Here is a 22,288-nt window from a genome sequence, read left to right on the forward strand (position 1 = left end):
AAAATAATAGACGGATGCAACTATTGCTCAAATAATTGGTTCATATATTTATTTATATTATCATTTCGTCCATTTCAAAAGTTCTTAAAACTACAACAGCATTTTTTTGGCAACCAGAGAAATCAACATTCACATTTCTGAAGGTTTGCCACTAAAATTATCAATGCTTGCATTTTGATGTTATATTTCACAATTAACAGCAATCTGACTCAACAGATCGATTAAATGGAGAGAAATAAAATAGTCAAATGTGAAAAGAAAAAAAAAAAAAAACGCTCTCCCTGTGTGTGACATGCTGGTCTTTTGTCATGTGTGACGTGATGTCGCACCCAAGAGGACAGTGCGTAGACCAACATGCCACAAGGCTGTCGGTTCAATGAACGTTGGATGGAAAATGATAAATATAAACTATGGATGAGACGTGCAGCAAACAACGCATTGCCTGCTTCAAAGTCTGCAAAACAGAGATCAGACTTTTCACTATGGGAGAGTTGGCACTCTCCAGTCATATGAAAGGTAAAGTTTACAGGTGTACTAGCTATCACGTTAGCCCTACACGTTAATTAGCCTATTACTTGATGATGCTAACCGCCTGTTTATGCTACATGCTAGGCATGTGTGATGGAGAAGCACTGTGGAATATAACCTGTAGGTGGTGTGATGATTCCCAGCAGCCGTACCGCTGTCACCCGCGGGGTGTTTGTAGCTAGGGGTAAGGTTATGGCATGACCGTGGTCGGTAAGCGACAAGTCTCGTCTAAAAATACCGTGTCGTGCCTGATGACAGTGAGACCCGATTCGATCACATTATGCAATTTACAACTGCTTACAGTACTTGAAAAGTTTGAAAATTGACCTTAAAAGTCCTTGAAAAGTTCTTGAATTTGACCATGAAAAAAGTGTACGAACCCTGAATCAATATTTATTTATATTGCACCAAATCCCATCAAATAATATCCTCAGGCAGGTCTAGACCATACTCTATGTTCTATTACTAACAAAGACCCAACATCAAGACAGGATAAGATCCAGTCCCATCTTACAGACAGGACTCAGTCTGATCTCATCTTAATCCACCATGAGCAGAGCACTTTGCAGCATTTAGCAAGTTACAGTGGCAAGGACAAACTTCCTTTAACAGGCAGAAACCTCCAGCAGGACCAGACTCATGTTAGACAGGGAGCATTCTTTCTATATATTTACTATTCTTACTAACCGTACACACAGCAGCCTGCAGTATGGCATCAAACCCCCCCTCAGGAGCATCCACGTTCCCAGATATCTTCTCTTTCTGTAGCTCACTGGTAAAAAATTCCAAGTCACTGGTCAGCTTGATGACGTTTTTGAAGGAGAAAGGAGGATCGCTGTCAGGCCACGGCTTCTCGAGTCTGAGAAGGAGAAAGATCAATGAATAGATGAAACAAAACTTCTTCCTTTATGAGCTTAACTTTCCATAACCTGTTTGTTATCCTTACTTGGATGGTCTCATGTCCGTCTGTGGCTCAGTTACTTTGTCCACAAACTCTCCAAAGCCGATGGTGTAGTCCCCTGACAGCTTCTGCACCAGTGAAGCTACAGAGAAGACATTCACTATCAGTAACCAAACAACTCCCTCCACAGTCATCACAACGCAGCACTAACACAAACATGCGGACCCAGCTCTTTGCCCATCTTCTTCAGGTTGTCCAAATCGTCAGCCATGGAGTAAGAGAAGTCCATAAGAATATAAAGGTCCAAAGGACCTCTGGTTGGAGCAAACACCTCCACATCCACCGTCTTCACCTCTCCTGGCAGAAAGGTCATGCTCATCAGCTGTGGTGACACCTGGGACTGATTCAGCTTCATGTTGATCCTTTGATCCTGAGCCAGATAGAAACACAGGTTTGGTTAAGATGTAAAGACACAGCTTTCAGATGAAGTGACCGTGGGATGACTGGGAGAAACATAAAGAAGATGAAGACTGACCTGTTTCATCATCTTACTGCTTTTAGCTGTGATGACGGCCGCAGCACTGCAGCCAAGTGCAAGTATTTTCGCTTGAAGGTCACAGCGAGGGCCATTAAAGGTCTGAGCAACAGAAAGTTGGATTATTTTATTGCAATTTTCAGATAAGCCTGAAAATAAATTTGACACCTGAACAATAGCATACTGATGGAAGCCAGCAGAGGGAGTTCAAACTAAACAAAGCTTGTGATTCAACCTTCCATCTAATCATCTTTTATCTTAAGGTCACATTATGACACCTAAGAAAACTATCCTTCTATAAAAGATGATACTGGCCTTTTTTAAAGATGCACAAGAAAACAGCACCTGTGGCTTTGAAGAGATTCTTTCATTTACGTGGTTTTTCTTTCTTTTCATTTTAATATTCAACAACTGTTGTATTTTGGAATGAACAAAAACAAACTGCACAAAGAGAAATAAAGTCTTAGCATCTTTCCAAGCCTGATGTTATTCTGCTCTCACCTCATCAGGGCAGTATGCGCAACCTACTCCAGACTGCAGGCATTCTGAGCAGGTCTTGGCCTTGGAGGCAAAGCAGTAGTTCACTGTGGGGTAGAGGTGGGAGGGTAATAGTATCAGAAGGAGTCACAGAGAGGCAACAAAGTAAGAATCACACCCATGAAACATACCATGAATATCTGTGCTAACACTAAACAGACTTTGGCACAGCAGCTCATTTTTCTGCAGTGTTTTGGCGGGTCAGGTTTTTTTTTTTTTGCAGTGTTACCTGCTGGATGCTGCCAAGTGCTTTTCTCATAGTGGATAAAGATGGAAAAGAATCTCATCCTGATGTTGGGTCTTTGTAAAATAATATAACGGGTTAATTTATGCAGCTATTTTAGATTGAGTCTTAGTCTTTAGACAAAATGCCTGTAAGTTTTAGTAACATTTTAGTCTTTGATTTTTGCCAAAACATTTCTCTCTTTAAAATAATTCATGTAGTCAATCAGATATTGGTATCAGGGTTGTACCAAGAGTTTAAACCGTCAACATTTCTCTCTTTTAACACTTTTGTGTAATATCTTAATTTATATAATTTAGCCCAGGGGTTCCCAAAGTGGGGGTTGGGACCTGGACTGTATATAAAATTGACGTCATCTCGCTCGGCTCGAAGTAAGGCCGCCACAAAAACTGCTCCCCCTAGTGGCTGGCTGCAGTATAGGTCAAAAACCCTGTCTCCCCTATTCATTTGAATGGAGGAAACGGGAAAAGGCAGAGAGACAATGGGAAAAGGCGGAGCAACGCTGTCCATTATATATACAGTCTAAGGTCAGCACCCCCAGGGTGTCCCGAGACACAAATGGGGGGTCGTGAGATGTCTTCAAGAATGTTTTTTTTAAGTTATCTAAAAATAGACAATTTTACCCATTATAGTAAAAAATATGGACTCTAAAAATAGTCGCTAACTTTGAAATAAAACCTAGAAAATAGAAAATGTAATGATTTTTCTGCCTTCCTTTGTTGCCAGATGACTCCTAAGTTTAGAGTTAGTGAACAGTTAATTATCAAAAGCATCAGTAGCAGCAGGTTAATTCATAACGGCACAGGAAACACAGACACATGCTCATACAGGTAGGGTCATTTTCTGCAGATCAGCTAAATGAAGCCACATTAAATCACTCTGAGGGACAGTGGGGATCGCAAGTCTTTGGCATCAAAATATTTTGGGGGTCACGGGCTGAAAAGTTTGGGAACCCCTGATTTAGCCTGTCCTTGCTATAAAGTCAAAAGAAAACATTCTTGATGTGACCTCTATGCCTATATTTTGATTCTCTGGATTCAAATAAAAATGCCATGAACACAAAATACATTGGCTACATTCCTGCAAAGTCTTTGAGGTCCGCTGGTCAGCAACATCTTGTGGTCCCTAAGGCCAGGTTGAAAACAATGATACGCCATGCCTTCTCTGCAGTGGCCCCCAAACTGTGTAACGAGCTGCCCCCCCATGTTAGATTGTCCCAACATTAACGACTTTTAAATCCCGTCTTAAAACGTATTTTCACTCCTTGGCTTTTGACCCTGCATGAGAGCTGTGTGGTCTCTGTCTCTGTCTGTTCTTTGATTGGATTTGTATTTGCTCTTACAGTGTTGTTATTTTATTTTTCATTATTATTTATTTTGTGTGTTTTTTAAAACTATCTTTTAAGTGTTTTATGTGTTTATTATGATTCTTTTATTTTATTCTATTTTATTCTCTGTGTGTTTTAACTTATTTTACCTCACCGTGCAGCACTTTGCTAAACTTGATTGTTTTGTTAAATGTGCTATATAAAAAAGTGGATTGGAAGGGGTGTATTGAACTTTAACGAGGGTCCATGAATGCACCTGCAGTGACAGGTGCATTCAAAACTTTGATCAAAACTTTGACACGTCTTCAAATGTGTCTGATGTATCACCAAACTGGATTAGATCAAGCTGCAGACGCAGAGATGTTCACAGTGATTACGTCAAACATGAAATAGTAAACAGACGTCAGGTGGAAGCTGGTTGTGTCTTTGTCACTAACTCACAGCAGGAGGTAAAAGCCCTCAATGAAGATGAGACAGATGCATTGAGGTGAGGAGAGCTGGTTCACACAGCACAACTGCTGCAGGTACAGACCAAGCTAACACTGAGCCCCTCAGATAATAACTCAGCCCAACGAAAATAAAAAGAACTTATACTTTCACAGGAATGCATCACTTTAATCTTTAAAAATTAGACGCACAGCGGGGGAAATATCATGGATTCTGAATGTCAGGAGGTCTGCCACTAATGTACATCAGAGTTTTTAATATCAGTTATATACAGTATATTAGCTCATCTTCATCATGAACAAAAGGCTTGTTGTGGAACATTTAGAGTCATAGTTTTCGTTAACGACATCGACACTGTGGTCTGAACCTGCTCTCTTTCTAAAGCATGTTGCAGTAACAGTTGTTATCAGCTTTTTAGATAAAGACTGAATGCTTGAGAAAGTGTATTTGAGGTGACTCCCTCTCTTAATGTCCTTTCTGCTTCGCTGAAGAAATATGTCTGTCCTAGAAACAAGCTTTTGATATTCAGCAGCAGAAGTGGAAAGCAGCATGCCCTCTTGTGTGTCAGCTGGCTGTTGCAGAAAACTGAACCACATCAAAGCTGACATTCCTCCACTCCAAGTTCAATCTGGGAACAACTGAGTATCATCTCTGCTGATATATCACTTATTTTTTAATCATATTTGACCTTCATTTATTATTCCAGTCACTTTTTGACCAAAATTATTTTTTGGTTAAGTAAACAACAAATGTTCCATTTTGTTGCAAACTACATCAAAGTAGTTATCTCAACTACCTGTATTAAGTGTGTTGTGTAAAGTTGGTCTCATTTCATAAGTTAGGTTGGCAAAACTTGAAATGATGGGTTTGAGGCTCGGCTAAATTATCTGAGTCTGCTTCAGGCAAAGAACGGGGTCTTCAACTCAAATCTACAGGGGTCTTCATCCACACTTTCAACTCCCCACATGTGGCTCCATCTCTCCTGTCCTGTGTGGATTTGATCGCCCTAAAGGTGAGTGTTTTGTTTGAGTATTGTATTGAAACTCTAGCTTTACAGTTGGTCAGTTGATGGTGAGTTGATTACCGGTTAATGTCACTTTAATTTGTTTAGTTAGTTTAATAAGGCATGGTCATTACCAATAGTTAGCCGCCTTGAACATTAGCTAGCTACCTTGCAGGTGTGAAAACGGTGCAGTAACATGCAGTAACAAAGGAACATTTTCTGAACAAACAATAATAAGTTGGCACAACTTTCACTTCTAAGTATGTAGAACTCACTACTTTAAGTTTCACTACATATGAATGATAAGTTATCTCAACAAAAACTAATCAGTTGGCTCAACTGTAAGATTTCTAGTTAGCCTCAAAACAAAAAAGATCTAGTGCAGACAGCTGCATTGAAATTTTGAGTTTTCACAGCTTTGTTGTTTTAACAGTGTGTTGTTCGTTAAATCTACAACGCTCCATAAACTTGTTGATCCGATTCTTGTATTTTTACTTTCATCGGCAGCTTAGTTCATCTGTGTTAAAAAGCCCACCCAGTGTTCAGCTTTAATGTGAAGCTGCCCTCTCACCGTTTAAGAGAAGACCCCTAAACAAGAAACTGATCGCTATCTAACCTTCTACGTCTCTTTCTCTCAAACAAAACAAGACACAATGAATCACTGTTTTACAGAGGCCCTCAGGACATGATTAAATACATTTTGTATTCTCTGTTTGCTCAAGATCCCAACTTATTTTTCACTTTATCCCAAGATAACAAAATTTGTTTTCTCGAGATAACGAAAAAAATAAGAGAATGATACAATGAAATGTATTTAATCATGTCCTTTTAGGGCTTCCGTACTAAACATAACAGGAGCACATTTATACATATGGTAACCAAGTAACTTCAGGTAAGAGGAAAGGCCTGTTGTCAGTTTCTTTTATTATTTTGTTTTTTTTGTTTATAATTTTTTGGAAGTCTGCCTCTCCTCCATCCTATGAGGGTTGGGTCAGGGATGCTCTTTATTTTTGCAGACTAGAAAAGATTAAACATACTCTGCGCAGATCCACAATCTAATTTAAAAAAAAATATGGCTGCCTTTCTTATAACTTATAAAAACTCTGCAGTTCAAGGAAATCTTCAATAAAGCTGGTTGCAGATTTTAAGTTTTTTTTATTTATTTTTTCACTATTTCTTTATCTTGATCCTTTGAGGCTTTAAATCCCTTCTGTAGCATGACACCTATATTCAAAGAAGAACATGTTCTGTTGTTCTGTAGATGTAGATTATCACATGTGGTGTCTGTTCGTTTTAGTTCACAGTTTGTTTTTGGTATTATTATTATATTATTGTGATTTTTTACCTTTTGCACTTATTTATTTTTTAAATATAAACTTTTTTATTTTATTGTATTTTCAATATTATTTATTTTCTTATTTGTTTATTTACCTTTTATTTTAAATTATTATCATTAATTGTTATTGCTTGCTTTTTTATTCATTCCCTTATTTTGTTTCTTAAAAAAAATCATCACTTGCTTTAAGTGTTTACATTTATGTTTTGTATGTAATGTGTAAAAATTAATATAAATAGATCTTTGAAAAAAAATAAGAAGAAGAAGAAAAAGAAAATGTTGCCTCATTGAAGAATAAAATGACATTTTGTTATGAGACTTTTATCTTACAGGTTGAAGATCAAAAACACAAAAAACAAGCTTCGTTCTCGATAAAAGGAGATAAATGATCCCGTTATCCCCAGAAAAATAAGTCCAGATCTTGAGATAACAAACTTTGTTTTCCTGGGATAACAGAGAAAATAAAATGTTTTTAATCATGTCCTTTTAGGGCTTCTGCACTAAACATAACAGGAGCACATTTATACATATTACAACCAAGTAACTTCAGGTAAGAGGAAAGGCCTGTTATTAGTTTCTTTAATTGTTCCGTTTTGTTGTTTTTTTTAGAAACATGTTGATATTTTGTTATGAGACTTTTATCTTACAGGTTGAAGATGAGAAACACAAAAAAATGAGCTTTGTTCTCGATAAAACGAGATAAATGATCCCGTTAAGAAGATAAGTCCAGATCTGGAGATACCCGAGAAAATAAAATGTATTTAATCATGTCCTTTTAGGGCTTCCATATTTTGTCCTTAAATGGAAGTATAAGTTAGGGCTTCCTCACCTTCACCATAACAGCAGGTCAACGAGAGGGCTAGAAGCCCAAGCCCCACCGAGAGATGAAAAGTCCATCTCCCCATCGCCTTCCTGAAACAGACACAAGAAAATACATTCATACACCTCGACATGCTCAGAAATACAGCTCAGAAAACAACAGACTCTTTGCCCTGCAGGGATGTCTCTGCAGACTCTGCTGGAACTTGAACCACCTGTACTTCCCCCTCTGTCAGGCTCAAGCCGAGACGCTCTCCTTACCTTCATGTCAGTTCAAAATAAGACAACACTCTTCTCATCATACTTTTATTATACCTCGTTTAGACTTCTTACACTCACAGATATCGTGTTGTATTTAACGCCTACACAAATATGATGGAGCTGAAACTGACATTTGACTGTCTGGTGAAAACTCTGCTGTGTTTTTATGAAACTGCACGGAGACATTACGGTGCATGAGTGATGACTGTGAGTCTCTGATGCTCTGAGCCCCAAACACACTACCATAGATCTCTGTTTTTAAGGGAAGCATATATGTATATTTTTTTCCATTCCATTATCTTGAACTCTTATCCCGTTAGGGGTCACGGGGAGCTGGAGCCAGTCCCAGCTGACTACGGGCGGAAGGCAGGGTACACCCTGGACAGGTCGCCAACCTATCACAGGGCAAACATGGAGAGGCAGACAACCATTAACGCACACACTCACACCTACGGGCAATTTAGAGTGATCAATCAACCTGGCGAGTTTTTGGACTGTGGGAGAAAGCCACAGTACCCGGAGAGAACCCACGCATGCATGGAGAGAACATGCAAACTCCACACAGAAAGACACCTGCCAGACCGAGGAACCTTCTCGCTGTGAGGCAACAGCGCTTGAAGCAGATAGTGTTGATATTAACATTATGTTTCTGATATATGTATTCCTGATGATAGTTTTTGATTTGTATTCTAGCATTTCAACTGTGTGTGACAACCTCACAGCGCTGTCATCCATATTCAGCTTTGACTTTAAAAGCGCCTCTAGCATGATTATTTGCTCTTATGTGTGTGTGATTCATGCCATTACACAGCCCTTGTACACTTCTTGTTCTCAGTGTTAACTCCATGATTTGAATCAGTGTGACAGAGAGAGTCTTCATTAATCTAACAGCGCACAGATCCTGTTGAGGCTTGATGAAATGTGATAGAAGCACCACAACAGGAAGAGGCAGATTCTGGGTGGGGCCTGGAAAACTCCAGACAGCATGCTGTGTCAGACGCTCCATCATAAAACTCCTTTTTATAATTTTATGCGGGAATGTTTGATAGAGGACAATCTGATGGACAGGAAGCTGCAGAGAACATCTCCAAAGCAGACAGGAGGTGGAAGCTGAACAAAGGGGACTATGTGGCGTGAAATGTCTCTGTAATTGTCTCAGTGGGAACAAAACTGAAGTCTGTCAGCGTGGCCGCAAAAAGTCTCCAAAATAAAATGATGATTTGTGCTCTGAAGATTTACAACTCCAGGGAGGAATTTCTCCTTCAGGCGAGAGAATGACCCGTCCAAGTTAAAAACACAGGCTGAAAACACATGGGAAAGGCACCTTAGCACCTCGCTGCGAACTTGAACTGACTACAGGTGTGTGTGCATGAGGTGTCTCATAAATCACAGACTGAGAGAAGGAAAAACAGAAGAGACCAGCTCCTATCCTGCACACTTTACCATCACTGGATAAGAGCTGAGAGGAGAGAAGATGTTCTCGTCTGCTCTGTGACACTGACAACAAAGTGGGAGACACAAATTACAGCGTACGAGAAGCAGAAAATAGAACTGAGTCAGCCATTCAATGACTCTGTGGTACATAATACAAGGGGATCGTTTCCCAGAGTTCAAAGCTGCGGACAACAAAATGCCTGCCAGGAGAGCATACCACTGCTGGGTGTGGGCCTGACCCCCTTATGACATCATGAGTGAGAGGTTGCGGGGTCTTCAGTTACACGTTCAGGGGTCACGCTCCAAGTCCTGGAGGTTAAATCTCAGCCACACACTGATGGAAAATCACAGCCTTTGAAGCGATCACTGTAAAAACTTGTCTTTGTGTTGAAGTGACTGAAAACCTGCTGACACACTCTCCTCGTTCATCCTGATCCTGTCTCACCTGAGCTGCTTTGTAATCTGTGCTTTCATGTGTGCAACCATGCAGAAGACAACGACTTAAATACGTCCAACAGAGAGTAAGCACTCAGCTGCTCAAATCTGTGCACAGCTTCACTTTCTTGCATGCACTTGTGATATAAAGTTACACTCTACTATCTCCTAACTTGTCACATAAAGTCACTCAAACATGAACCAGCAGATTAATCCATAAATGTTGCACGTGTGAGCAGAAGGACACGTTACAGTTTACAGACGTTGAAAACAATGGAGCTATTAGGAAATGTAAGACTGGATACAAGGAGATTACTGATCAAACAAACCTCTCACTGTGCCCGCGCCCAGTCCGAGTCCAAAGGTCCAACAATAAATGGAAAAAAAACAATCCCTTTCTGTTTGGTCTGACCCAGGAATTTGGAAAAGTTTGTATCCACCTGTAGAGAGAGAACAAAAACACTTCTTCAAGGTCTTGAGTCCCAGGTAAAAGTCCCAAAATGAAGAAACACTTTCCACGTTTCTTCTCTGTCACTGCTGTTTCCTTCCTGTACAGTCTGCTCAGGTCAAAGATTTACTTATCTGCCCTCAAACTCACTTGAGTCGTGTGTGTGTGTGTGTGCGTCTCTGCGTATGTTGTGTGCAGGAGCAAGATATGAGAGACAGTGAGACTCAGAGCAACTGAGTGAAAACCACGGAGTGTGCTGTGACTTGATCCCTCCTTTACCCTCAGCGCACACACACACCCACCCACACACAAACACGCGCACACACACTCATACACTCCCTTTCTCCAGGTGAGTGTGTGTGACGGAGAGAGTTCACTCCCTTCCTCTACCTTAACGGTATCCTCTTCCCACCCTAAGTTAAAAGCTCTACACCTCTGTGTGCAGGCCCCCTCCCTGCTGCATTCCACCCAACAGGAGTTCACCTGTGTGGGCTTGAGAGTGGAGCGTCAGGCCCCTCCCTCCATGGCCTCCTCCCAGGCTCTTGGGAGTGGCGCACAGAGCAGATCAGTGCCTGCAGGCTATGGGAAACAGCTTTGTGACTCTCGTGTTTACACAATCATGTGCTCATAACGGGCACATTTTCTACTTGTCAAATATTTGAGATGAACAGTTTGATTGCAACACAGCTTTTCTCCTTTTTCCTGGAGGTAAGATCATATCCTCTGCGGTGCAGGAGGAGTGATCTGCCTCTCTGAGCAGAGGGACCAGCACGGCACGGAGACCCTCACGCTTCATCCTGATGTCTGAGTGTGGAGACAGAGGAGAACCACTCAGCCTAACATGCCCTCCATGATACAGATTATGAAGAGGCAGCACATTTTCACCAATCACAACAACCAATAAAACCTTTTCAAGTGGTCCATGTCAGAAAATCTTTCTGTCCCAGCTGTGGTTTAAGTTTGGAAACAAGTTTAGACAACTTAACCTGCATGGTTCAGTCAAAGGGAAGACTTATTCATGGGTAGAACAGTGGTTAAATGTTGTGCTCCATGTATGGAGGCCACAGTCCTCCAAGCAGGTAAGGGTATAAATCCAGCCTGCAGCCCTGATCATTCTCCTTCCTCTACTCTCTCCCCTGTCCTGTCAATAAAAGTCATAAAAGCCCCCAAAATAAACTGTAGAAACACCAGTGAGGCACTTTGTAAACCTAAACATTCAAATGAACCTTCCTGAACCTGCAGACCACGAAGCGAGCTCAAACACCACACTGAGAAATCATCATCTCACAGTTATCATTAGAAACATAGAAACCTAAGCTCTCACTGTTATATCACCCTGTTTGCTCTCAGAATAAATAACTTTCTAGTAACCTCGTACTCTGGTGTGCTGACGGACTGCTTGTCTTCCTTGTCTGTCTGCCATCATTCTGAGTCTTCAGGGCATGTTTGCTGAAAACAGCTGAGAGTAAAAACAAGCTTGATGAGTCTTTACCATGGTCTTTACCCATCTGATAAGTGCTGTACGTATGTTTAACCTAGTTTATTACTCATTATTACTCACATATTTCTTACCTGTGTTAAATATATTTATCAGTACTGAACATATTTTTCATAGGACACACTTATTTACTCACTACATCATGCTCTTTATTGTAATGTTTTCACTTTGCTGCTGTCACACTTCATTTCCCCATTATGGGACGAATAAAGGATTATATTACGTTATGTTAGCTTAGGTTAGTTTAGCTGATCTAATCTTAGCTTAGCTTATCATTTCATAGCTTATCTTATCTCATCTTTTCTTATCTCGTCTTAGCTTACCTTCTCGTAGTTTAGTTCAGTTCAGCTTATTTTAGAATATCTATTCTTAGCAAATCTTAACTTATCTCCACTTATTTTGGCTTAGCTTAATTAAGTTTAGCTTATCTTAGCTCACCTTATTTCTGTCTTAACTCATCTTACCTTATCTCAACATATCTTAGTGTATCTGTTCTTTGCTTATCTTAGCTCATCTTAGCTTAGCTTAGTTTATCTTATCTCAGTTTAGCTAATCTTATTTTATCTTCACTCAACTTATCTTAGCTTATCTTTGCTGAGGTGAGCTAAGCTTATATTAGCCTAGCTTAGCTTGTCTTATCTTAGCCTAGCTTAGCTTATCTTAGCTTATCTTTGCTGAGATGAGCTAAACTTATCTTAGCCCAGCTTAGCTTATCTTAGCCTAGCTTAGCTTATCTTATCTTAGCCTAGCTTAGCTTATCTTAGCCTAGCTTAGCTTAGCTTATCTTAGCCTAGCTTAGCTTATGTTGAGACCGAATCAAAATAGTAGTGTTTCTAAACAAAGCCTTTGACTAAGAGAGTTTCAGAAAGTCCAATATTGATTGTTAAATCTAAATGTTAAATGTTGCTCTGCAATCCTACATATTTAGCTAATATGCAAAGTCACACTACCGCCTAGCGGAAATACCAAAATAAAAGCTTCAGAAAAGGCGATACAGACTTAGCAATACCAACTTTGCTTGTCTGTATCATAGACTGAGTCAGTTCTGACTCTGAGTGTTGAGAAATCTCTTAATGGTCTCCAATACTGCCTTTCCAATATTTTCTGCTAATTCAGTGCACATCCAGCTAGTGACCTGAGTCAGCGCTGACAGACTATGGCTGTGATATCTTTATCGCTTGACGCAGATTTTATTTTGGTATTTCCACTGGTTGGCAGTGTGAATTTGCATATTAGCTACATATCTAGGATCACAGAGCAACATTTAACATTTAGATTTAACATTCAGATTTAACATTTAGATTTAACTTTTAAAATTTAGATTGAAAATTAAACATTAAGGTTTAACATTTAAAATTTAGATTGAACAGTGATTTTAAATTAATTATATTTGTCATGACAAAAGTAAAGTGAAAAAGGTCACACATATTGTTCTAAATGAGATTTTAAAAAAGTGACTTTTAAATTCACACTATGTTTTTATGAGGTTTTGGAGCAAATGAGGAGATATGTTGCTGTTATTTTAAGTGTGCACAACTTTACAAATTGCGCCCCACACGCTACAAGCATACATAGATATCATATCTCTATAAGACTTTTAATTATGAGTTAAAGGTGTTTTAAAAGGAAATGACACAATACGAGCCCACAGCAGAATTCCTTCTTCTTAATCACTCTCAAAGCCAAAGAGTTGATCAGTGAATCATCTGCTGTTTCACAACGTCCAAGCCCTCTGGCATTCACACAGTTCAACTTAAATGTTTTGTGTCCTGGGGAAAAGCTGACATATTTCTGAAACCTATGTGTGATGTGTGAATCCATTTGTCTGCAACTAAACTCTATCAGCCTTACATGACATGAGCACACCTATAAATATGCTCAAGAAGCTCTTATAGCGATCTCAGGACCACACCCCATCACACACCTCAGACCTGCACTCACACAGAGTCGAGGAAACCTGTGATAAAACTCATGGATTCGAGGACATGACTCAGAGGACAACACAGCCTGTTCCTCCTCACTGTACATACCACACTGGGCAGTCTGAAAAGAGACATGCATAGTTGTGTCCCTAGCAACCAGATCTGGTTTGATACAATGGCTCACTTCTTTTGAGAAGAACAAAACCTCTGCAGAATCAACTTGTCCCCCCTCCCTGCTCTCTTGGCTGACACTCTGGTAGTGATGCCAGTCAAAACATGGAGGAGCAGGAACTGAAAGGGAGTGTCCTGAAGGCTGTATCACTCTCTGGATGTGTTCGGATTCCTCGGGTGCACAGAGATAAAGCATTTCAAGATCGTGTTGAAACTACACTGATGTATATCTACTGTAAACCAGGACGATAACTCTCTGTTTTTAATTTTTTTAAACTTCCTGTTGCAGAATATCATCAGATAGTAGAACCCGACTGGAAGCTCTCGTTCTTAAATGAAGGTCAAACCTTTAAGCATGACTGATAACTGATCAGAATTAATTCAATCATCACTACACTGATCAAGAGCTCCTGTAAGGAACCCCCAGTGGACAGAGCTTTTCCTCTCATGTGTTTGCTGACCTTACCTAAAAAAAGGGAAATCTAATATTTAGAACTTGAAAATGGTGCAAGCACAAATTATCAATGTTGCAGATGAATACTGTGACTGACATGTCAAATTAAATCATTGATAAATGGTGTGGGTAGTTATCAGAAAGCTGTAAGTTTAATACACAGACTGTATAATTAATGGACGTAGTATCCGTGACGTCATCAATCTGTTTCTGAACAGTGTTTTGAAGCCGATCGTCAGCGGGTGCCATATTGGAAATGTTAAACTCAACATAACATCTGTCGAGCTAGTGTGAGGTAAAGAGGCGGGCCTTTAGCCTCCTAGCCAACAGCTACAGTGTTCCCCCTCTCAGTCAAGTCAGTCATGCCCTTATTTGGGCAAAACTTGTGATCTTAATTAGAGATGCACCGAAAATTCGGCCACTAAAAGACTTTTATCTCCAAAACAACATGGCCGAAACAGAATGTTGTGATGACGCAAGCAAAAACCATGACCAGTAGTGCTTGTCTGGATAAGGGCCAACATGTCTGCAGACGTTATTCCTTTAATTGCAGCACTAAAGCGTCTTGGTTGAGACGGACCACAGAGTGAAAACAATGAAAAGTACATTCTTAGAGTCTGTCAGCACACGTTTCACTGAGATCTATTCGGATCCTCTGCACTTCATCGCAACTGTATTTGATCCACGTTCTAAAGATCGTTACTGGGATGTGGGAATAAAGCAGTGCGCACGAGAAATGATCCAGGCCGCGATGGATGGGGAGAACCCGCTTGCCTTGATTTTACTGAGGTTAGTACACAGTAGGGATGCAAATATCAAGTATTTTCTGTGATCGATCTTTGGAAATGTTAACGATCAATAATCGATTAATCATTTTTAAAAAACATAAACGCTTTCCATGTCAAAAATAATGCCAAATGTGTTTTTTCCACTGAATCAAATGTTCCTTCATGACACAATGTATATAACTGACAGTATTGAATATCTACGGATCGTATTGAGGTGTTCAAAATGTTAAACATGCTGATTATCAACATGTGGAGCAGGCTCATGATCTCTGCAGACATACAGTCATAAAAGTGAAGGCTCAGACTTCAACAAGGGAACTGAACAGAAACAGATTTCAGACTCACAGTGTCCAGTTTTCTGTCTACTCCTTCTTATTGAGAAAAAAAAGCATGTGAACGCGGTCAGGTGTCAGCCGGGAGCAACCGGGTCAGAATCAGAGTGGAGAAAAAAAAGCGCTCATGGAGACCTGTCACTCAGCCACAGCCCCCAGCTGAGCATCTCCACTGTGAGCAACACCTTCAGTCAGCTGATTCACATCAAAACATGCTTTAAACTTAAAACACCTCCCTGATAGATGAAACAAATATGAGACCACATGATGTTTGTTCCACGTGACAGAAAAATGAAATTTGTTCGAGTAAGTTCTTAACAAACTTGTTGACATCCCTAGTACAAAGTCATAACCATAAATGCAACGGTACCAATAATTGGCATAATAATTTGTTTTGGTGTTTCGGTTTTCGGCCTTGGTTTCATCATTTTCGGTTTTTGGTTTTGGCCAAGGATTTTCATTTCGGTGTGTCCCTAATCTTAATATCTTCTGAGCTGTTGCATTATAAAAAAATGCATCCCCCCTACAGTTTGTCCCGATACAGAAATTAGCTTTCAGAATCAAACCTTTTCTTCAAACCAGGCTGTAAACATGTTTATTTCTGCTGTAAAGATCATCTTCTTTGAATGGGTGTGTATGTGGTTTCCTGTGTTTCTGCAGCCAGCCTCAAGTGGACGTTCGATGAACTGCAGTTTTTAACACTTCCTCATTTCATATTTGAAGACCAGAGGTTGTTGCTCGGTTTAATATGGAATAATCTGGATGGTCCAGAGTAAGTGAGAGAAAGTGTTGCTGCTATCCCCAGTTTTCCCCATGAGACCAGAGGCCTCTTTGATTTATGACCTTCCTCTCTTACTGTCCACACTGAGGAGAATAAGCTGTGCATTTAAAGTAGCAGACGAGATGAAGTTGTTAATTGACCTTCTGTAGAACATAATAAGTAATGCATTATTATACTGAGGACAAGTTAATGTCACAGCTGCGTCATTCTTTGCATCACTCTCAATGCAAATTTAAAAGGTATGAGCAGAGAAAGGTGTTACTTACTGTGAAAGGGGTTCTCCCGAGGCGACCTGCACTCATCAGCTGATTAGGGGGAGAAGAACTCCCCACACAGGCTGAGAGAAACTTAGACAATCCACTCAAAGTTTACTAACACAAGTTCTGGATACTTTGGAAAGCCCAGCAGTAATGTCTCCACTCTGAGCTCCCTGGTCGGCGCTTCAGACTGAGTCCACTCCTCGCCAATTTACATGACAAAAAGTGCTCTTTTTGGATCAGTGAGTTCATTCAGGGCACAATGGCGTCACTCTTTCTTTCCATCCAGTAAATCTGCCGGAGTGATGTAGACTACAGCACAGAGGACACCGGCGACGTTTCATTACGCACGGTGACGCGACACTGCTGCAGGACTCAAAACACGACAGCTGACTTTATTTACCACGAACACAGCATGCTCAGTCACTACCTACAGATACATAAAGAGGTCTGATACACAGTTTATTCAGTATGTTTATCTTCTTTATGACTAGTTTACTACAGCTCCTAACTGTTAAAGATATTCACTTTAATTAGAACAAAATGTAGAAAAGAGTGATCAACATTTTATTAGGTTGACTCACAAACTACCTGAGCAATCCATACCTCAGATCGACTACGGAAGAAGATTAGGGCCAATGAAAAAAATTTAATAAAAATTAAGGTCCAATATTTTTTTTAGAATAATTCTGAGAAGAAAAATAATAATTGTGAGATTGAAGTCAGAATCCTGACATTAGAGTCAGAATTCCCAGATTAAAGTCAGAATTCTGAGATTAAAGTCAGGAAAGTCAGAATTCTGAGATTAAAGTAAAAATTCCCAGAGTAAAGTCAGAATTTTTTATTCTGAGATTAAAGTCAGAATTCTGAGATTAAAATCAGAATTCTCAGATTGAAGTCAGAAAAGTCAGAATTCTGAGATTAAAGTCAGAATTCTGAGATTAAAATCAGAATTCTCAGATTGAAGTCAGAAAAGTCAGAATTCTGAGATTAAAGTTAGAATTCTTAGACTAAAGTCAGAAATCTCAGATTAAAGTCAGAATTCTCAGATTAAGGTCATAATTCTAATTCTGAAGTCAGAATACAGAGGAAAAAAAAGAGAATTCTGAGATTAAAGACAGAATTGTGAGAAAAAAAGATAATTCTGAAATTAAAGTCATAATTTTGAGAAAAAATTCAATATTCTGATATTAAAGTCAGATTTCTGAGATTAAAGTCAGAATTCCCAGATTAAAGTCAGAATTCCCAGATTAAAGTCAGAATTATCTGATTAAAGTCAGAATTCTCTGATTAAAGTCAGAAAAGTCATACTTCTGAGATTAAAGTCAGAATTCTGAGATTGAAGTCAGAAATCTCAGATTAAAGTCAGAATTCTGAGATTGAAGTCAGAATTCTGAGATTAAAGTCGGAAAAGTCAGAATTCTGAGATTAAAGTCAGAAAAGTCAGATTTCTCAGATTAAAGTCAGAAAAGTCAGATTTCTCAGATTAAAGTCAGAATTCTGAGAAAAAAAGTCAGAAAAGTCAGAGTTCTGAGATTAGAGTCAGAATTATGAGATTAAAGTCAGATTTCTCAGATTAAATTCAGATTTCTGACTTTTTCTCAGAATACTTCTACAAAATATATATTGGACCATATTTACTTGTGTTTTTTCACTGGCCCTAATCCTCTTCTGTAGGTCGACTAATCGACACACCTGCAGGTATGATTTCTAACATCTCCATGTTGTGTTTGAAGTGTTGCGTAAACTCCTGAGTCTCTCTGGGTTACGAAAGCGGATGGATGGAGAGCTTGAGGAGGGGAAAGTTAAGTTCAGTACAGCTTGTTCACTGGGTGTGTCCCACCGGCTCAGCTGCAACAACGTGCGCGCTCACACACACATTCACACCTGCAGAGAGGAGAAGCTCACGAGAGTGAATCATGGTGATAACATTCCTGTGAGGACTTCTTCTGTGTAGTGTTCACAGCGTGGGCTCCATCAAAGTTGGATTGAAGAAGTTTCTGGAACATGTTTGAGATTATTAGAAAACACAGTAACTGGGATAACTGGGCCAGGCAGCTGTGATGAGATTATGAAGAGAAGCAGTGCAATAATTCTATTCAGTGTAGTTCCTGTAGCAGCTCTGTGTTTATTATAAGGTCCTGTTCACTTTACATGATCATTTAAAGATTTAAGTGAATGCTTTCTGAACTTATTTTTCTTGTGATAACGGGATCATTTATCTCATTTTATCCAGAGAAAGAAGCTTGTTTTTTGTTTCTGATCTTCAACCTGTGAGATAAATGTCTCGTAACAAAATGTCTTTTTATTCTTTACTGAAGCAAATTAAAAAAAAAAAAAAAAAAACCAACAAAACGAAACAATTAAAGAAACTCATAACAGGCCTTTCCTATCAGCTGAAGTTACTTGGTTACCATCGAGAGGCAACCTCTGGTCTTAAACTATGAAGCCTATGAGGAAGTGTTATAAACTGCAGTTCATCGAGCATCCACTTGAGGCTGGCTGCAGAAACACCAGAAACCACATACACACCCATTCAAAGAAGACGATCTTTACAGCAGAAAGAAACATGTTTACAGCCTGGTTCAAAAAACGGTTTAGGTCTGAGTAGTTCATTTCTCTATCAGCACATTTTTATTTACAGTCTATGATCGGCACGCTGTATTGGGGTGATTTTTTTTCTAACACAACAGCTCAGAAGGTATTAAGATTAGGAGTTTTGCCCAAATAATTACATGGCTGACTTGATTGACAGGCGGGAACACTGTAGCTGTTGGCGAGGAGGCTCAAAGCCCGCCTCTTTACCTCACACTAGCACAGCAGAAGTTATCTTGAGATCTTGACTTATTTTTTGGTGATAAAGGGATCATTTCTCTTGTTTTATCCAGATAACAAAGCTCTTTTTTTGTGATAACAAGAAAAACAAGTTGGTATTATGAGAAAACAGAGAAAATAAAATGTATTTAATCATGTCCTTTTAGGGCTTCCCTTCAAAGTAGCAACAAATCACAACAGACATTATCCTCAGACTCTTTCCAAATAGAGCAGGTCTAGACCGTAGACTCTATGTTCTATTATTAACAAAGACTCAACATCAAGACAGGATAAGATCCAGTCCCATCTTACAGACAGGACTCAGCCTGATCTCATCTTAATCCACCACTTTGCAGCATTTAGCAAGTTACAGTGGCAAGGACAAACTTCCTTTAACAGGCAGAAACCTCCAGCAGGACCAGACTCATGTTAGACACACATCTGCTGAGACCGTGTTGGAGAGAGGGATAGAGGGAGATGAAGAGATGGAGAGAGGGATGATAGTGGTGAGACTGATAGTAGTAGTTGTAGCAGCTGGAGTCTGGCATGTCCACAGCAGCAGAGATCCAGAGGAACCTACGAGACAAGGGAGCTCAGGGACTCCAGAAAGGTCTATGGTTAGTAACTTTAATGGGACAGGGAGAGTTAAAGTAAAAGATGGGGGGGGGTGCATTCTTGTTGAATTTTTCTGTGACTACTTCAATAACTCCAACCATCCCAGCTGGTAGAGTTGTTATTCTGCAATGAGTCAGGTGTGAACATCACCTAAGCATGACATGTCAGGAGGAAGGAAGAATGTGAACATTTGTTCATGCACTGTACAAAATGCTACTGTAAAGGCCTACCAGCCAAATGTGGGGATGATTCAGCTTAATGTCATGAATGACTTATTGCCACAACCTGTCTCTAAAACTAAATTGTTGTGTCCTCTATCACAGCAAGGTCTCAACACAAATCTCCTCCTTTTTAACCAGTCTTCTTAAAAGGTAAATACATTTGAAAATGTAGTCATTGACATTTCCAGTAATCCAAAATGATACAAAATAAAGATTTGTGTCTGTTCTTCTGATAAATGTTTGACGCTGTAAAGGGAGGAAAGGCTGTAAGTGAAAACAATACAACAACTCTAGAGTCAGCATTGCATTTCTTCATTGTTTAGTTTAGAGGCTGCACCCAAATCGTGAAGGGTTAGAAGAATTCGCCGGTAGTAACGGTAAACAAGAAGGAATTTTTTAATAACCCTTTACACTTGGCCACAACTCAGAGAGGAACGTTGAACTCGCAGTGCTCGCTTTACTTTGAGATGGGATTCAGGAGTTCACCGACCTGTCAGCACAGCCTTGGGATAGAAGTCAGATGTGGAGGGCGAGCATAAGTCACAACTACACCTGGAGCACACATGCATTCCCAAAGAGAAGAAGTACGTGAAGTGTGTGCGTGTGCGTGTGTGTGCGCGTGCGTGGTAGCAAGCAAGAGAGCCAGAGAGATTTTCAGTCCACTGCCTGCAGTCAATAGAGTCTGTTTGCAACGAGAGGAGAGTCCTTTCATTTCAGAGTAAAACCCAAAGATGTCACGCTTTGTTGAAGTGGTACAACGACCTGGAACAACACAGACAGAATGAAATCAAGTCGCACCCACACCAGAGGGGAAACCACCTCATTATTCACCACTGACTTTGTACTGCATCAACCTTTTGTTACTTTCATCTGAAAACAACTCAAATGTGTTTTTCTCTTTCTCACAGGGCAGTGCCTGTCTCTTTAAATCACTTTCTGTTCTTGTCTGGGTTTCACAGTAAAGCTAAACCAAGCGGCAACCTCCGGTCTCAAAATATGAAGCCCATGTGGAAGTGTTAAAAACTGCAATTCATCGAGTGTCCGCTTGAGGCTGGCTGCAGAAACACTGGAAACCACATACACACCCATTCAAGGAAGACGATCTTTACAGCAGAAATAAACATGTTTACAGCCTGGTTCAAAAAACAGCTTCAGTCTGAAGAGCTAGTTTCTCTATCGACACACACTGTACGAGGTGATTATTTTTTCTAACGCAACGGTTCAGAAGATATTAAAGCTGGGGTTGGTAGTCAGATTTAGATCTACTTTTTGTTATACTTGTTAAAATGATCTTTATGTCCCGATGGTAATCAATACATAATGTGTTCTTAAAAAAGAGCGAAAAAAGCTGCTATCTACAGCCGGAGTAAACCTGGGAAAAGACCAACCAATCCCTGCCATCAGGAGCCAAATGATGAAACCAATCAAATCCCATCCTGCTGTTCTGCCCGCCTCCTGCAAAGCGTACATTTCATGTTTGTTTGTGTTTTTAACTTTCACTATGAGAATGTTTTGGTGTTTTCTCCGAGGGGGGGGGGGGGGGGGGGGGGGGGGGTTAGTTGGAGTCCTGAGGAAATGCTACATTCAAATTCATGCTAGTTTTCTATGGCTACCAACCCTAGCTTTAAAGGTGACATATCATGCAAAATCAAATTTTTAATGGTTCTCTACCTGTAATATGTGTCCCTGGCATGTCTACAAACCCCCCGATAATGTAAAAAATCCATTCTGCCCCCGTTCTGATTTCTCCACCTTTCTGTAAATGTGTGTGAAACGAGCCGTTTCAGACTTCAGTGTTTTTCATACGTCACAACGCCATCCGGTCTGTCACGGAGTCAGAGCTCGGAGCTTGTTCAGCCCATAGACTGTATAAAATACAACTCAACCCCTCCTCCGTTTTTCATTACCTGCACATGTGTGCTAACAAGGAGCTTAGGAGGGAGGCATGCTAGTTGTAGGCTGTCTTAATAAACACAAAGGTCGGTTTTACTCCCCACGTCTGCAGATTTGAAGATCTAGTGGATGATTTTTATTTATCATGGATAAGTGCTAGCGCTAGTTAGCATAGCTACATAGCTACATGTTCGTAGCTGTGTACCAAGACACACGTCGACATACTGATAAATAAAACAACAAGAAACACTAAATCTGTGACCAATGGTTCAGAAAGGTCCTGCTAC

At 40.0% G+C, this 22,288-nt stretch overlaps 1 protein-coding gene across 3 annotated transcripts in view; it reads right to left on the bottom strand.

The window, feature by feature from the left end:
• Positions 1 to 16,855, bottom strand: part of itgb4 (integrin, beta 4) — a 42,536-nt gene extending 25,681 nt beyond the window's left edge. Inside the window, exons 1-8 of one of the 3 annotated variants that reach the window (XM_034708745.1) lie at positions 16,468 to 16,802; positions 10,137 to 10,247; positions 7,688 to 7,770; positions 2,466 to 2,548; positions 1,965 to 2,066; positions 1,655 to 1,859; positions 1,475 to 1,571; positions 1,216 to 1,387 (exon numbers count right to left, since the gene is read on the bottom strand). In XM_034708745.1, the coding sequence (XP_034564636.1) occupies positions 1,216 to 1,387; positions 1,475 to 1,571; positions 1,655 to 1,859; positions 1,965 to 2,066; positions 2,466 to 2,548; positions 7,688 to 7,763 (735 nt within the window). In that variant the 5' untranslated portion in view covers positions 7,764 to 7,770; positions 10,137 to 10,247; positions 16,468 to 16,802. Of the gene's footprint in view, positions 1 to 1,215; positions 1,388 to 1,474; positions 1,572 to 1,654; positions 1,860 to 1,964; positions 2,067 to 2,465; positions 2,549 to 7,687; positions 7,771 to 10,136; positions 10,745 to 16,467 lie in introns of those variants that run through there. The other 2 variants (XM_034708746.1, XM_034708744.1) reach the window with 2 other exon arrangements.
• Between the last annotated feature and the right edge of the window lie 5,433 nt (positions 16,856 to 22,288).

Source organism: Notolabrus celidotus, chromosome 18, assembly GCF_009762535.1.
Source record: "Notolabrus celidotus isolate fNotCel1 chromosome 18, fNotCel1.pri, whole genome shotgun sequence".
Lineage (NCBI taxonomy): Eukaryota > Metazoa > Chordata > Actinopteri > Labriformes > Labridae > Notolabrus > Notolabrus celidotus.